Source organism: Elephas maximus, chromosome 5 (assembly GCF_024166365.1).
Source record: "Elephas maximus indicus isolate mEleMax1 chromosome 5, mEleMax1 primary haplotype, whole genome shotgun sequence".
Lineage (NCBI taxonomy): Eukaryota > Metazoa > Chordata > Mammalia > Proboscidea > Elephantidae > Elephas > Elephas maximus.
The window spans coordinates 149,568,013-149,584,423 of NC_064823.1; the positions used below are offsets into that span (position 1 = coordinate 149,568,013).

The 16,411-nt window shown below is 44.4% G+C and overlaps 1 protein-coding gene across 5 annotated transcripts in view; it reads right to left on the reverse strand.

Annotated features, from left to right (window-relative positions):
• The window catches only part of BST1 (bone marrow stromal cell antigen 1), a 42,107-nt gene extending 27,216 nt beyond the window's left edge, over positions 1 to 14,891 (reverse strand). For all 5 annotated transcript variants that reach the window (XR_007517698.1, XM_049886465.1, XM_049886466.1 and 2 more), the window contains exons 1-4: positions 14,702 to 14,891; positions 13,111 to 13,237; positions 6,887 to 7,022; positions 951 to 1,033 (exon numbers count right to left, since the gene is read on the reverse strand). Coding sequence is in view for 4 of the 5 variants with exons in the window: in XM_049886465.1 (XP_049742422.1) it covers positions 951 to 1,033; positions 6,887 to 7,022; positions 13,111 to 13,237; positions 14,702 to 14,859 (504 nt within the window). In the remaining variant the exon portion in view is untranslated. The remainder of the gene's footprint in view (positions 1 to 950; positions 1,034 to 6,886; positions 7,023 to 13,110; positions 13,238 to 14,701) is intronic.
• Between the last annotated feature and the right edge of the window lie 1,520 nt (positions 14,892 to 16,411).

Sequence of the window (16,411 nt, forward strand, 5' to 3'; positions counted from 1 at the left end):
TACAATAGGTAGGTCAGTCGATGCTGTTGTTAGCTATTGCTGAGTCAGCTCTGACTCAAAAAGACTTTATATATAACAGAACAAGATGTTGCCCGGTCCTGCACCATCCTCACAATCATTGCTGCTTGAGCCCATTGCTGCAGCCACTGTGTCAGTTCATCACCCTGAAGGCCTCCCTCTCTTCCACTGACTCTCTTCCAAGCAGGATGTCCTTCTTCAGGGATCCAGCTCTCCTAATGACATGTCCAAAGTAAGTGACACAAAGTCTTGCCATCCTTGCTTCTACAGAGCATTCGTTCTGTCATTTCGTGGTATATTCAACATTCTTCACCAACACCACAATTCAAATGCATCAATTCTTCTTCTGTTTTCCTTTTTCATTGTCCAGCTCCTCACACATATGAGCAATTGAAAAGTCCATGGCTTGGATCAGGTGCACTTTAGTCATCAAAGTGACATCTTTGCTTTTTAAGATTTTTAAAGAGGTTTTTTGCCACAGCTTTGCCCAATGCAATGTACATAATAGCAATAATAATGACAACTATTTAATATCTTCATCTATAGCTAAAACTCAAATTAAACCCATTGCTGTTGTGTCGATTCTGACTCATAGTAGCCTTATAGGACAGAGTAGAACTGCCCCCATAGGATTTCCAAGGAGCAGCTGGTGCATTCAAACTGCCAACATTTTGGTTAGCAGCCAAGCTCTTAACCACTGCCACCAGGGCTATACCTAGCATTCACTAAACAGTATCTCTGTGCCAGGCACTCGATTAAGTACTTATCTCCTTAAATTCTCACAACCTTATAGAGCAGAGAGAATAAATCTGAATATTACCACAAGGGAAAAGGAAGCTCAGAGAACTTAAGTACTAACCCAGTGGCTCAGTTTCTGAACTGTTCCATGTTCATTGTGCCCTCCCGTGCCCAGGCACCCAGCCCAGGGTTACCTGGATAGATGCCCTTTTCCAGTAAGAATCCACAGGATTGTTTTCACAATCATCTGATGTAGGGCAGGATTGGTAGTCAAGTCCTTTAAAAAAAAAAAAAAAGACAAACACATTTCATTTCAAAGATTATATTGTTGCAGTTGTTGTTTTGTACCATTGAGTCAATGTCAACTCATAATGACCTTATAGAACAGAGTAGAACCACCCCCTAGGGTTTCCTAGGCTATACTTTTTATGGGAGCAGATCCAAAGATCTTTTCTCCTGTGAAGCCCCTGGTGGGTTTGAATCTCCGACCTTTTAATTAGTAGCCAAGTGCTTAGCCATTGTGCCACCAAACCAAAAAACCCATTGACCCTATAGGAGAGAGTAGAACTGCTCCATAGTTTCCAAGGAGTGGCTGGTGGATTCGAACTGCTGACCTTTTAGTTAGCAGCTGTAGCTGTTAACCATTGTGCCACCAGGGCTCAGGCCTCCTTAAAGATTAGATTAGGGAAGAATTAATTTAAAATATTTGCTGGCTCCACAAAATGTATTTAGCCTGCACTTGACATAATGCACAGAAGTTTAACATTCACAGTTTTGTCTGACCAGTCCACAAGGCTTGGTAAGTGGCTATCCAATCCATGATACAAAGTCATTCGTCATTGTGCTCAGTCAAGAAAGTGAAGAAGGCAGGAAACTAAGCAGTTAGTTAACAAGGGAGCCTAGTCGACCACTTAGCAACAGGATCCTAGCCGGGTTATTTCTCTACAGCAGCTCTAGTGAAGTGATAAAACTTTACTTTACTGGGAGAAGTACCTCTTCCAAAAATTCAGTTCTTATTCCTGGTCTTGGAAGTAAGTAAACACAAGAAAATCAGGCCAAGAAAGTGATGGTTCTAGAAAAGTGAACTTTATAAATATTTAAAATGTACTAAATTTTTTTAAATTTCAGCAGATATGTAGTAGGATGTGTTCACCATTTGCTCTAGAAAAAAGAATGGGCTAATCCATCAGTTGTTTCAGGGAGTATCCCAACTAGAGCAAAATTTGTACTTCTTTAAGGGGAACAATGTGTTACAGGGGCAACAGAAATATGACAATTCGTAGGACTTTTAAGGGGTATTCTTCTAAACGGAACAGTTAATTGCATAACCAAAGAGAGGAACAGAATTTTGTGGTAATTACTTCTTTAAATTAGATATTCTAACTTGGAAATATTTTAAGATATTGTCCTGCAGGCCAATGTCACAAATTTCTCAGACAAAACCTATGAATCTCAGTGAGGTCCCGTGGCTGGTAAGTGATACGGAGGCTTAGAATCTACATCCTGAGCTTCCTAGTGCTCCTCCTGCCATTTCTGACAGCCAGGGCTTAAAGGCGGTATTTGTCCTAACAGTAATTTCTGTATCTGCCTATTTTATACTTTCTTGTTTTTAGACCCTGGGTGGTGCAAATGGCTAAGCATTTGACTACCAGCTGTAAATTTGGCCATTTGAACCACTCAGAGGCGTCTCGGCAATCTGCTTCCGAAAGGTCGTGGCTTTGAAGGCTCTATGGAGCAGCCCTACTCTGCACACATGGGGTTGCCATAAGTCAGAATCGACTTGATGGCAACTAACAACAACAACCACTGTTATTATTAATTATCATTTACCTACTTGTGGAATTCTCTTCTTTAAAAAATTTTATTCTCATAAGGAATATATGCAATTTACTAAAAAAAAAAAAACTAAATATGGAAAAGAAAAAAGTGCTTTTAATAGTTTGGGTTTGCTACCTTCTATGCTTTGCTTTCTAAGTGTATATTTTCACGTATACCGTGTGTGTATATGTATTACATATATACATTCTCTCTCTCTATATGGCATCATACCAATCACAGTGGTCTGTAACTTGGTTTTTCACTTAAAAGTATCTCACAAACATTTTTCCTGGTCAGTGAATGCAAAGCCCCATCGTCACTGTTCGTGGATCTATAGGATTCCATGATGTGAACACACCATTCTTTATTTAGCGCAAACTGCCAAGCTTCACTATCTTTTTAAAAAAGAGCACTGATAGGATGACACAGATAAAAACAGAGAGAGGAAACCCTGTGGATTTTTAGAAAACTCCCCTCTCTTCTGTAAGAAAGTTTCCAGTAAGCCTTTTTGACGAGAGTAAAATGTATAAACTAAAAATCCGTGTTTCTGCTACAATCGGCAGCATTAAAAGCTGAAATGAGCCATGTCTGACTTTTAGGTCTCCTGTCTGACTAGCAACTGTACGTTACTAGGGGAGAATGTTTACCCTGTAGTCCAGATGAAAAGTGGAAGGAATGTGTCTGAGGAGGGAGGCCAGACGCCAAACTTATCGCAAAGCCCAGAACCAAGCAATCCCTGGGAGGTATTTTACACCAAACATGACAACCCGAAGGAGTGTTGCATATCAAACCAGACTTTTACGACCTACTCTGAGAATACATATAGTAACCATCTTGTAACTATAACTGTAAACCTTTGTGCCCGCACAAACTCCTGTAATCCGCTCCTGTAACTAACGCCGGCATTACCCCTATATGCATGTGTCCAACTGTAGCAAATTCCCACTTCATTTAAAGTTTTCTTTGTGAAACCCCTATGCGGGTGCTATGAGTTGAAACTGACTCGACTGCAACAGGTTTGGTTTTGGGGTTTGTGAAATACTTGCACTATAAATTATGTCGTAGAAGAAAAAGACCCCAGACTCAAATTTAATCAAAAAGATTTTTATTAAGCCAAGACAAAGACAATCATTGCACTGAGAGATCTGCCAGTGTGCACTGGGCTCAAGAGACTAGCAGCACCCACTGAATCACAATCACGGTGTCTAATATACCGTTACAGAATGACGTAAATTAAGAAAAATTACATCACTGTCAAAGGTAGGAAACATAACATATGGGAATACGTGACTGGTTTAAAGAGTATGCGCATTTCTTCTAGAAATTTTCATAATGATTAACTATAACTCAAGAAACGTTCACACAAAATGGATTCCGGCATTAACTATAACCCCTTAAGAAAGTTTTATATAAAAATAGATTTTAGCCCCTGGACCCTGTTTCAGTCTCACTACTTCTGGCCAAGCACCTATATGATTTTTAAGGTCCTGTAAATCTCAGGAGCCCTGGTGGTGCAGGGGTTAAGAGCTACGGCTGCTAACCGAAAGGTTGGCAGTAGGAATCTACCAGCCATTCCTTGGAAACCCTCTGGGACAGTTCTACTCTGTCTTATAGGGTTGCTATGAGTTGGAATGTACTTTCCAGCAACAGAGAAAGCTATATCTTAAGATAGTTAATCAATGTCTAGCAAACCTGCTGCTAATTATGGGGAAAAGCCCTATCCTGACACTGTCCTGTCATCAGTCTGCTGACTCTGCTGTCAGCATGTATATCCTTTAATCCAGTCAATGATAAGCCTGCTGTGAGAAAGCCTGCCTCTAACTTCCCAATTTGCCTGAAAACTAATCAAAACAGGGTAAGCCCTCTTCTTCGTCTGAGCCCTAAAAACTGTGTAATTATTGTGCTTCGAACTCCGTGGTTTCATTTCGATGAGCCACATAATCCCTGATTCAAATTGTTCTTTATATTCTCAATAAATCTCTCTTTTACTCTAAACCAGAGTCTAAGTTTTCTCTATGATGCTTCATACTCTTGCCATCACTCCCCAACAACCCCCCCCGCCCCGTCCCTGGCACCCACTAAATTCTCCCTGCAGGATAATCAAACTGAGACTTCCTGATCACTGACAATTGGAGGGTCCGCATCCATTTTACCTGTACCTACAATGGCTTCCCATCTCACTCACAGTGAAAATCAGAGTCCTCACTTTCACCTGGCCCACCGCAGCTCACAGCCCCTGCTTTCCTCTTCACTCACTGCCCTCCTTGCTATTTGCTATGGACTGAATTTTGTCCCCCCCAAAATATGTGTTACAAACCCTAACCTCTAAGCCTGTGGTTATAATCCCATTTGGGAAGGGGTTGTCTTTGTTATGCTAATAATGCAGGATTAGTGTAGAGTATGTCTTGAGTCAATTTCTTACCAAAAACCAAACCCACCGTTGTCCAGTGGATTCTGACTTATAGCGGCCCTATAGGACAGAGTAGAACTGCCCCATAAGGTTTCCGAGGCTGTAATCTTTATGGAAGTAGACTGCAACATCTTTCTCCAGAGGAGCAACTGGGAGGGAGTGGATTATGCAAGCCAAGATAGGGGAAGAGGGTTGCCAAACCACATGGAGATCTCCAAGGAACCAGGAAACAGAAGCTAAAGAGACAAGGACCTTTCGCCCAGAGCTGACAGAGAGAGAAAGACTTCCCCTAGAGCTGGCACCCTAAGTTTGGACTTCTAGCCTCCTAAACTGTGAAAAACTAAATTTCTGTTTGTTAAAGCCACCCACTTGGGGGTATTTCTGTTATAGCAGCACTAGATGACTAAGACGCTATTCCTTAAATCTTCCAGACATGTTCGCACCTCATGGCCTTTGCACCTGCTGTTCCCTCTGTTGGGAAATGGTCCTTGTCATCCTCTTTAGGTCTTTGCTTAAGTATCTGCTTTGCAGTGAGGAGTTCCCTGGGTATCCACGTAAAACTGCAACAGCCCATTTCTCCCCGTTTCTCTATTTTATCTTTCTCTGTAGCACTTATAAATCTGAAGGCATACTGTATATTTTACTTGTCTGTCTATCGTCTTATCTCCCCTCTGTATAACGTGAGGATGAGGTATTATTTCCCTTTTTTTTATTCTCTGCTGTGTTTCCAGTGCCTAGAAGGGGGCCTGGCATGTAACAGGCACTCAGCAAATTTTAGTTGGATAGATAGATGAAGGAAGGAAAAATTGAGCTGGGCGAGGCTAACTCTTAAAGTAACTGTGACACCCAGAGAAGCAGAATGTCTGGTCTGCTTGACCCGAACACCTTCCCCCACCTCCTTTCCTTGTTGGACTCCTTCCTGCTCATCCTTAGAGACTCAGCATAGCTGCTAGCCATCTTCCCCGATGCCCTGGAATAAGCTCCTCCTCCTTCACGTTCAGTTCGTCCTCCATCAGAGCACATACCCTTCCAGTAAATGCCTCCCCCCACAAGACTATGCAGCCCAGCGGGCAAGGGCCGCTGCACCCGTCAGCTCCTACTTACTGATACCGGGTGAATGAGGAGAGCTTTTCAGCACTAGCAGGACAACTTGTGGGATTTTACTTTTTCTCTGATTTTAATCTTGAAATTATCTGCTGGCAGTCTGATATGGGATTTAAAGTGTTCAGTCTTCAGAATCAGTCTGAAACCTAATAACAGGGGCGAATCCCAACCTACCACTTTTAGTTCCTTACCTTCCCTAAGCCTCAGTTTCCCCCTCAGGAAAATTAGGTGAGACAGAGTTGTGCAGAATTGAGAGCCTGGGCTCTGAAGTCAGACCTCCTGACTCTGCTGCTTACTAACTATGTACCTCTGAGCAAGTTTCTTGACCTTTCTGTGCCTTAGTTTCCTCATTTGTAAAATAGGGATTATAATAGCACCTAGTCTATGGGACTGTTGAAGAGATTAACCAAAAAAACCAAACCTGTTGCCATCAAGTCGATTCTGACTCATAGTGACCTTCCAGGACAGAGTAGAACTGCCTGCCCCACAGGGTTTCCAAGGAGTGGCTGGTAGATTCGAACTGCCAACCTTGTGGTTAGCAGCTGTAGCTCTTAACCACTTCACCACCAGGGCTCCTTGCAGGAATTAAATGACTTAATATATGTAAAGTGATCAGAACAGTACTTAGCATAAAGTAAGCACTCTTTATTGTTATCATTATTACCGTCTACCTCAGAGGGTTTTGGGGAAAACAAACGAGATCAATGGATGTAAAAATTCATATAAATGAAGATACAAATGGTAAACACATGTTAAATAGGAGTTAATATTTTTCTTATATATGTGCAGGAGTCTTACCAGAAGCATTTTTCTGTCGACACCAGCTCAAGAAATCTCCAACCCTGCCGTACAGAACATCACGCAGCGGCATAAAACGACGGGCGTTATCTGCATAGCTAGTCACGAGCAGGTGGTTATTTTCCCAGAACAGGGACTAAGGGAAAACAAAACAAAACAAAATTCAGATGCAAAATAAAATCAAAACAGATTTTGCAGCCACGATACCAAGACAAGTCAGACAACCCAATTTTCTGTTCAACTCTGACTTGCTGCACAGCTAAACCTTTTTAATTTTGTCTTTATTTGCCTTTTATGAGAGTGCCACCCTCTCTCCTCCATTTATTACAAGGGTATCATGCAAATGTTTTTCCAGTAGCACAAATCTGTGGAAAGATTCCTGGTCTAAAAAAGACCAAGAGACCTGGGTTTGAATTCTGGCTCTGTTAGCTATTAGATGTGTGATCCTGACCAAGCCATTTCATCTCCTTGATCCTCAGTTTTGACATCTGGAAAATGGGGGTCATGAGCCCTTTCTCTTCTTCCACAGCTGTTGTTAGGGTGGTATGCGATCACAAAAAGCACTTCCCAAAGCAGAAAATGCCTCAAAAACACATTCCTTTATATTATACTTTACAGTTTCCAAAGCGTTTTCACATAACAAGAATACAAATAACAATATTCCACTTGATATCTCATCGGATCCTCAGAATTCAGTCAGTCTATGCCTAGACTGGAAGCTTCCAGACAGCAGGGGCTGTGTTTTTTTTTCCCTGTTGTATCCTCAACCCTTAGTATAATACCTGACACACAGAAGGAGCTCAGTGAGCATTTAGTAAGTTCATTAGCTAGCTCATCTATGAGAGAGCAGAGTGGTTCCCCTTTTTACAGACTGAGAGGCAGCAAGGTTCAAAATACAACATACACTTAAAAATTGTATTTTCAGTCTATTATATCCTTGAAACTCACAGCTCCACTGACCTACCTTGACAAATACTACACAACGGAAAAATCAGATTCAGAATTATTCTTAGAAAAATAATGACGGTTGCTAACTTTCTTCAAAAAAAAGGTACCATTGTAAGCAAGCACTTTACATAAATTTTCTCATTTATTTTCATTGTATTAGAACTTGGAGCGCAGACAGAACGTAGATACGTGGTTTTCTTAAGGAAACTGGTACTTTCTTAAGGAAACTGAATAAATATAATCCTGTGGTTATGAGCTGCCATTGAGTGGGCCCCCAACTCATGGCGAACCCAGGCACAGTGGAAGGAAATGCTGCCTGGTCCTGAGCCATTCCCATAATCTTTTGCAGATCTGACCATTGTGATCCACGGGGTTTTCATTGGCTGATTTTTGGAAGCAGATTCCCAGGCCTTTCTTCCTAATCCTCTTTAGTCTGTACGCTTCACTGAAACCTGTCCAGCATCATAGCAGCACAAGCCTCCACTGACAGACAGGTGGTAGCAGCACAGGAGGTGCATTGTCCAGCAATCCAAGCTGAGTCTCCCACATGGAAGGTGAGGATTTTACCGCTGATCACCACTGCCTTAAAAAGTATAATCTTAAAGCCCATTAAGAGGGAGGGTTAGTTTCCTGGGAGGACACGGGGGTTGAGAGTTTTCTGAATTACGGTTCAGGCCTTTTGGGCCAGTTAGGATAGAAATCATTCATTCAGAAGTAGCCACATAGGGAGGTCCAGTGTGAAAGGTGTGGCCGTGTCCTAGAGGTGATTCCTGCACTGGCTTGTTGAGTTGAGAAAGCTACTCCTGCCTATGATGACAACAGGGACAGGAGGTCCAGGGTCCCTGTTAAAACAGAGCTGCCTTCCCACCAGAGAGCTTGGCACGCACATTGTGAATTTGTTGCTTGCTGTTGAGGTGACACTGTAGGGTCTCCAGGGTCAGCTAACCACATACCTGACCCAGGCACCATTCATCTCTACCAAACCCATTGCCGTCGAGTTGATTCTGACTTGTGGCGACACCATGTGTTACAGAGTACAACTACTCCATAGGATTTTCTTGGCTGTAATCTTTTTTTTTTTTTTTTAATAATTTTTATTGAGCTTTAAGTGAACGTTTCCAAATCAAGTCAGTCTGTCACATATAAGCTTATATACACCTTACTACATACTCCCACTTACTCTCCCCCTAATGAGTCAGCCCGCTCCCTCCTTCCAGTCTGTCCTTTCGTGACAATTTTGTCAGTTTCTAACCCTCTCTACCCTCCTATCTCCCCTCCAGACAGGAGATGCCAACATAGTCTCAAATGTCCACATGATACAAGTAGCTCACTCTTCATCAGCATCTCTCTCCAACCCATTGTCCAGTCTCTTCCATGTCTGATGAGTTGTCTTCGGGAATGGTTCCTGTCCTGGGCCAACAGAGAGTTTGGGGACCATGACCACCGGGATTCCTCTAGTCTCATTCAGACCATTAAGTCTGGTCTTTTTATGAGAATTTGGGGTCTGCATCCCACTGATCTCCTGCTCCCTCGGGGTTCTCTGTTGTGCTCCCTGTCAGGGCAGTTATCGGTTGTGGCCAGGCACCATCTAGTTCTTCTGGTCTCAGGATGATGTAAGTCTCTGGTTCATGTGGCCCTTTCTGTCTCTTGGGCTCATAGTTATCCTGTGACCTTGGTATTCTTCACTCTCCTTTGATCCAGGTGGGTTGGGACCAATTGATGCATCTTAGATGGCCACTTGTTAGCATTTAAGACCCCAGACACCACATTTCAAAGTGGGATGCAGAATGTTTTCATAATAGAATTATTTTGCCAATTGACTTAGAAGCCCCCTTAAGCCATAGTCCCCAAACCCCTGCCCTTGCTCCGCTGACCTTTGAAGCATTCAGTTTATCGCGGAAACTTCTTTGCTTTTGGTGCAGTCCAGTTGAGCTGACCTTCCGTGTATTGAGTATTGTCCTTCCCTTCACCTAAAGTAGTTCTTATCTATTAAGTAATCAGTAAATAACCCTCTCCCACCCTCCCTCCCTCCCCCCCCGCCCCGTAACCACAAAAGTATGTGTTCTTCTCAGTTTATACTATTTCATAGTGGTCTTATACAATATTTGTCCTTTTGCCTCTGACTAATTTCACTGAGCATAATGCCTTTCAGGTTCCTCCATGTTATCAAATGTTTCACAGATTTGTCACTGTTCTTTATCGATGTGTAGTATTCCATTGTGTGAATATACCACAATTTATTTAACCATTCATCCATTGATGGACACGTTGGTTGCTTCCAGCTTTTTGCTATTGTAAACAGAGCTGCAATAAACATGGGTGCGCATATATTTGTTCCTGTAAAGGCTCTTATTTCTCTAGGATATATTGCGAGGAGTGGGATTTCTGGGTTGTATGGTAGTTCTATTTCTAAATAGTTAAGAAAACGCCAGATAGATTTCCAAAGTGGTTGTACCATTTTACATTCACACCAGCAGTGTATAAGAGTTCCAATCTCTCCACAGCCTCTCCAACATTTACTATTTTGTGTTTTTTGGATTAATGCCAGCCTTGTTGGAGTGAGGTGGAATCTCATCGTAGTTTTAATTTGCATTTCTCTAATGGCTAATGATCGAGAGCATTTTCTCATGTATCTGTTAGCCGCCTGAATATCTTCTTTAGTGAAGTGCATGTTCATATCCTTTGCCCAATTTTGATTGGGTTGTTTGTCCTTTTGTGGTTGAGTTTTAACAGAATCATATAGATTTTACAGATCAGGTGCTGGTCGGAGATGTCATAGCTGAAAATTCTTTCCCAATCTGTAGGTGGTCTTTTTACTCTTTTGGTGAAGTCTTTAGATGAACATAGGTGTTTGATTTTTAACAGCTCCCAGTTATCTGGTTTCTCTTGGTCATTTTTGGTAATGTTTTGTGTTCTCTTTATGCCTTGAATTAGGGCTCCTAATGTTGTCCCTATTTTTTCTTCCATGATCTTTATTGTTTTAGTCTTTATGTTTAGTTATTCTTCTTGATAGAGTCCCACATGATTCTTAGGGTTTCTTCCTTTTTTTTTAATTCTTTTATCTGATTTTTTTCCAGCTATATTGGTGTCAATTCCCTTGTCTTCCAGATCCCCCACTCTGCATTCCAATTGCTCGAGTTTGCTCCTCTGACTTCCTATTGAGTTGTCTAATTCTGTAATTTTACTGTTAATCTTTTGGATTTCTGAATGCTGTCTCTCTATGAATTCTTGCAGCTTATTAATTTTTAGACTATGTTCTTGAATAATCTTTTAGAGTTCTTTAACTGCTTTATCAGTGTTTCCTTGGATTTTTCTGTAGATCGCCTTATTTCATTTCTGAGGTCATCCCTGATGTCTTGAAGCATTCTGTAAATTAGTTTTTTATATTCTGCATCTGGCAATTCCAGGATTGTATCTTCATTTGGGAAAGATTTTGATTCTTTAGTTTGGGGAGTTGTAGAAGCAATCATGGTCTGCTTCTTTATGTGGTTTGATATCGACTGCTGTCTCCAAGCCATTTCTAAGATATTGTAGTGATTTATTCTATATTTGCTCACTGAGTCTTATCTTGTTTTGTTTTCTTTCAATATATGTAGATGGGCTACTAGATTGTGCCGTCTTGATTGTTGTAGCCCTTGAATCACTTATGTCCTATTACCAGCTGGTTTGAGCTGTTACCAGATATATAAGTCTAAGTGTCCATTCACTATTCTTGAGTAAAATCTGATTTTGGGTCGTCACATGTGTGGTGCAGACTGTCACCTGTTCGCTTAGGGAAGTAGTGGTGATAGTTGTGTGCCCCAGATTCTAGTAGCAGCAGGGTTTCACACTCCGGGGGCGGGGGGGAGCAGGATGCTGACAGGCTTTCCCCAAGTGCCAGTGAGGTAGGTGTGTCTCTTTTCCTAAAGCACCTTGGTGGGTGGGCTCTGCAGCTGTACCTTAGGCCCCCAGTGCAAGTACCTCTACAGATTGGTAGGTGTCACCCTTCTTAGACCCCTAAGGCAGGAGGCTAGGTGGTCTGGGGGGAGCTTCAGCCCTCAGTTCCCTGTTATGGGTCAGTGAGGGCTCTGTTTAATAGGTAGAGATATCAGACCTGGGAAACTCGTCTTTCCAGTAATCCGCTAAAACAGTTACAGTCAGATCCCTATCAGAATTGCCTTTGCATTATAATAGCCACCTTGTTCCCCGTACGGATGAAAGCCCAAGAGTGTGGATCACATATGTTTGGCTGGAGCTGGTTCTGTGTTTTTAGTCCAATTAGGAAAGGATTTTTGGTCCCTGGGTTTTTTGTAGCTGCTTCTCTCAGGCCAGGAGAATGGGTTAGGAAAAGATCCAAAAAAAAAAAAAAGAAAGAAAGAAAAACCGCAGCCCACTTCACTCTCTGGCTCAGGAAATTCCAATGTTAATGAAGCCGCCTGGGAAGGGGAGGGAAGGGATCAGATAAATAGGAGAGAGTAGCACCCCAGAATATAGACAAAGTTACTTATCTTGCTTGGGATGACTGTTTTATCTGAGATTCCCGAGGGGCACGTCGACTACGTTGACTGTGTGTGCTGGCTGGGTAGAGATTGCCCCCGAGGGTCAGGCCCATGTCCCATGCTTGCTCTGTCTCAGAAGCCGTGGTCAGTTCTTCTGCTCCCAGTCCAAAGCCCAGCACCAAGGTTCCCTGGCTGGGACGCCGAACTCCTGGCTCCAAAACCAGTCGCTGCCTCCCGGTGACTTCTCCTCCTGTCAGCTGCGTCGCTGCGCTGCCTGTGTGCACTGGCTGGGCTTCCCCTGAGGTCAGTTCAGGGGGCTAGGGCTGCGCCCCGTGTTTGCGCCACCTCAAGATGCCGTGCTCAGCTCCCCTGCACCCAGTCCAAAGCCCGGCGCCAAGGTTTCCTGACTGGGACGCTGGCTTCAGGCTCTGAAAACAGTTGCTGCTTCCCCGTGGTTGTTCGTTTTCCGTCTCTGTCACTCAGGTCAACTCTTTAGATCTGTGTTTGATGGTCAGGGTTCGTAGATTGTCATGTATGTGATCGATTCACTTGTTTTTCCGAGTCTTTGTTGCAAGAGGGATCCGAGGTAGCTTCTACCTAGTCAGCCATCTTGGCCCCGCCTCTCGGCTGTAATGTTTATAGAAGCACGTTGCCAGGTCTTTTTCCATGGTGCCACTGGATGGGTTCAAACTGCCAACCTGTATGTTAGCAGTTGAGTGCAAACCCTTTGCACCACCCAGGGACCCTTGCATCTCTACAGAGACAGAGAAATACACACAACGACGTTTGTGGAGTTACCTTGTCTCTGGGAATGGAATGCCTTGAGAGGTTAATAAAAAGTTCATAATCGGAGGGCAGCACAGAACAGGGATCCTTGTCCAGCACCACACTAAAAGCTTCCCAGATTGCTGTGCAGTTCTTGTCTCTGTGCAAAAACACAAGTAAAAAAAAGAAAGAAAGCAATTGTCATATATTGACTCTACAGAACTAAACCCAAAAAACCCATTGCTGTGGAGTTGATTCCAGCTCATAGCGACCCTGTAGGACAGCATAGAACCACCGCACAGGGTTTCCAAGGCTGTAATCTTTACAGAAGCAGACTGCCGCATCTTTCTCCCTCAAAGCAGCTGATGCATTTGAACGTCTGACTTTTCAGTTAGCAGCTGAGCACTTAACCACTGCACTACCAGGGCTCCTGCTCTGCAGAACTAGGTGTATAAAAAAGACTACAAGTTGTCATGGCTCATGCCTTAATCCAAAATCAGAAGAGAAAAAAAGAACATTTTTTCAAAATAATCCGTTTTGAAATCTCAAACTACCTGGACTCCCAGAGGCCATATTCCAGGGTTTCAGGGTCCTGGCTAAGACTAAGGCGAGTCATCGAAACTCACTTCTACCTAACCCTCACCTCTAGAATGTCCTCTCCTCAGCCCTCCCACATACACGTAGAGTCTCAGTCGCCCTCTTTCTCTTACACACATACACATACACATACCACACACACTGGCTCTCTCACCTGTAGACACCCCACCCTCGCACATGCATCCCTCACCTCTAGACCCCAACTGCCATCACATCTCTCTTACTTACGGACTCCCACCTCACACACAAGCCCCCTTCAGGTCTAAGCTCCCATACCCTCCCATACATGCCCCTTCACCTCTAGACCCCCCTCCCAAACATACACTCTCACCTCTAGATCCCCAACCTCCCTCTCAAACACACATGCCCCCTCATCCTTAGACCCCCACCTTCCTTCCAAACACACATGCCTCCCTCCCAGGAGACCCGTCTTTCTCCCAAACACATATACCCTTCACTTCTAGACCGCTGCCCTCCCTCCCAAACTTACATGTCCCCTCACCCTTAAACCAAACCAAACCAAACCCGCTGCCCTGGAGTGGACTCCCACTCATAGTGACCCTATAGGACAGAGTAGAACTGCCCCATAGAGTTTCCAAGGAGCACCTGGTGGATTCAAACTGCCGACCTTTTGGTTAGCAGCTGTAGCTCTTAACCACTACTCGGTCAGGGTTTCCACCTCACCCTTAGGTCCCCACTTTCCCTCCTAAACACACATGCATCCCTCACCCCTAGATCCTCACCCTCCCTTCTAAACACACACGCACCCCTCACTTCTAGACCCCCGCCCTCCCTCTTAAACACATATGTCCCCTCACCCCTAGACCCTCGCCCTCCGTCCCAAACACACATGCACCCCTCACCTCTGGACCGGTCCCTGCCCTCTCATCTTTAAATCTCCCCTCTTCCTGCTCCACACAATCCTCATCTCCAGGCAGCCCACCTCACCCTCCCTTACCCTTGCCTTTCCCTCTCGCCCACCCCCTCGTTAACTCCGCCCACCCATCTCTATCCTACGCTCGCTCACCGCTGTTGGGGGCTGAGCAGCGAGCTGTAGTCGCTGCAGCGGCCCAGGAAGATGGTCCGCAGGTGCGGACTGGTGCCCTCCCCGCTCCACCGCGCGTCCACGCAGCGCGCAGCCAGCAGCAGCAGCGGCAGACACGGCAAGCACCCCCGCACCGCCATCTAGGGGACTTTGACTCTTGCAGCCTCCTGCTAGCTGGACTCCTCCCCTCCCAGGAAGGCGGCTTCAGCAAGCTCACACGGCTCCACTCTCAGCCAAACACCACCCACTTCCTTCTGCAGCGCCAAGACAGGCCTTGGGACATAGGGCCAGGTCTCCTGCTTTTGCCTAATCTTGGCTCTTGGCCTGTGGCCACCAAGACAGCGGTGTCAACAGAGTGCCCAGGTTGGTGACTAAGTGTGGAGGAGAGTTTAGTCATCAGAAGAAACAAGATTCTTCCGCTTCCACAGGGTGGCAACTTCTGCCGGTGCCGTCCCCCCAGCCCACCCAGCACAGGTCAAGGAGTCCTTTTTGTTTGTTTTTAGGAAAAAATAACCACAGAACTAACACCTACTGAGCTGTTATTATGTGCCAAGCACTGTACCAGCATCATTTTCCTTGTTTCTCACAACATCTCTCTGAGCTGGGTTTACTATCATCCTCCATTTTGCATTTTAACTCAGAGAAGTTAAAGAACTTGTCTGAGAACCCAAACTCCCAGATAGGTGCAAAACCCCGGAGCCAACCAGGAGAGCCGGGATGTCAGCATTTGTAGAATTCCATGTGGACGGCCATGGCCTCAATCTTCATAGTGATGATACAGATGCCCACTGAGTGCCTGGAAAGCAGTGGATGACATGGGGAGAGATGGTGGGGTGGGGAGGGTGCGTGTGTGGGGGGGGGCTAGTGGCACAGTGGTTAAGCGCTCGGCTGCCAAACAAAAGGTCAGCCGTTTGAACCCACCAGCCGCTCCCCAGGAGAAAGATGTGGCAGTCGACTTCTGTAAAGATCACAGCCTTGGAAATTCTATGGGGCGGTTCTACCCTGTCTTATAGGGTTGCTGTGAGTTGGAATAGACTTGACGGCAGTGAGTTCGAGTTTGGTTTATAGCATTTTATTTGAATCTCTTTTTTTCTATCTTTAACATTTATAACCCAAATGATATTCTTCTGCCCCATCTCTCCCTAAGTCAAGTCCACTCTCCAAAAGAATGCATTTTTGATTCTTTAAAGTCCCCCTCCCCCCAGTATTTACCTCCACATTTCTAAATAATGTAACTATACCCTTGTTATAGGTATAGGCACAACGGGTATAACGGAGTCACTGTACCAAAAAGAACTGGTCGACGTTCAACCATTTCAGGAGGTAGCACATGATCAAGAAGCGACAGTACTGAAGGAAGAAGTCCAAGCCGAACTGAAGGCATTGGCGTAAAGTAAGTCTTCAGGAATTGATGGGATATGCAGCACTGGAAGCGCTCACTCTTCAGTGCCAAGAAATACGGAAGACAGCTACCTGGCCAACCGACTGGAAGAGATCCGTATTTATGCCTATTCCCAAGAAAGGTGATCCAACTGAATGCAGAAATTATCAAACAATATCATTACTATCACATGCAAGCAAAATTTTGCTGAAGATCATTCAAAAGTGGCTACAGCCGTGTATCAACAGGGAAATGCCAGAGATTCAAGCCGGGTTCAGAAGACGACGTGGAACCAGGGATATCACTGCTAA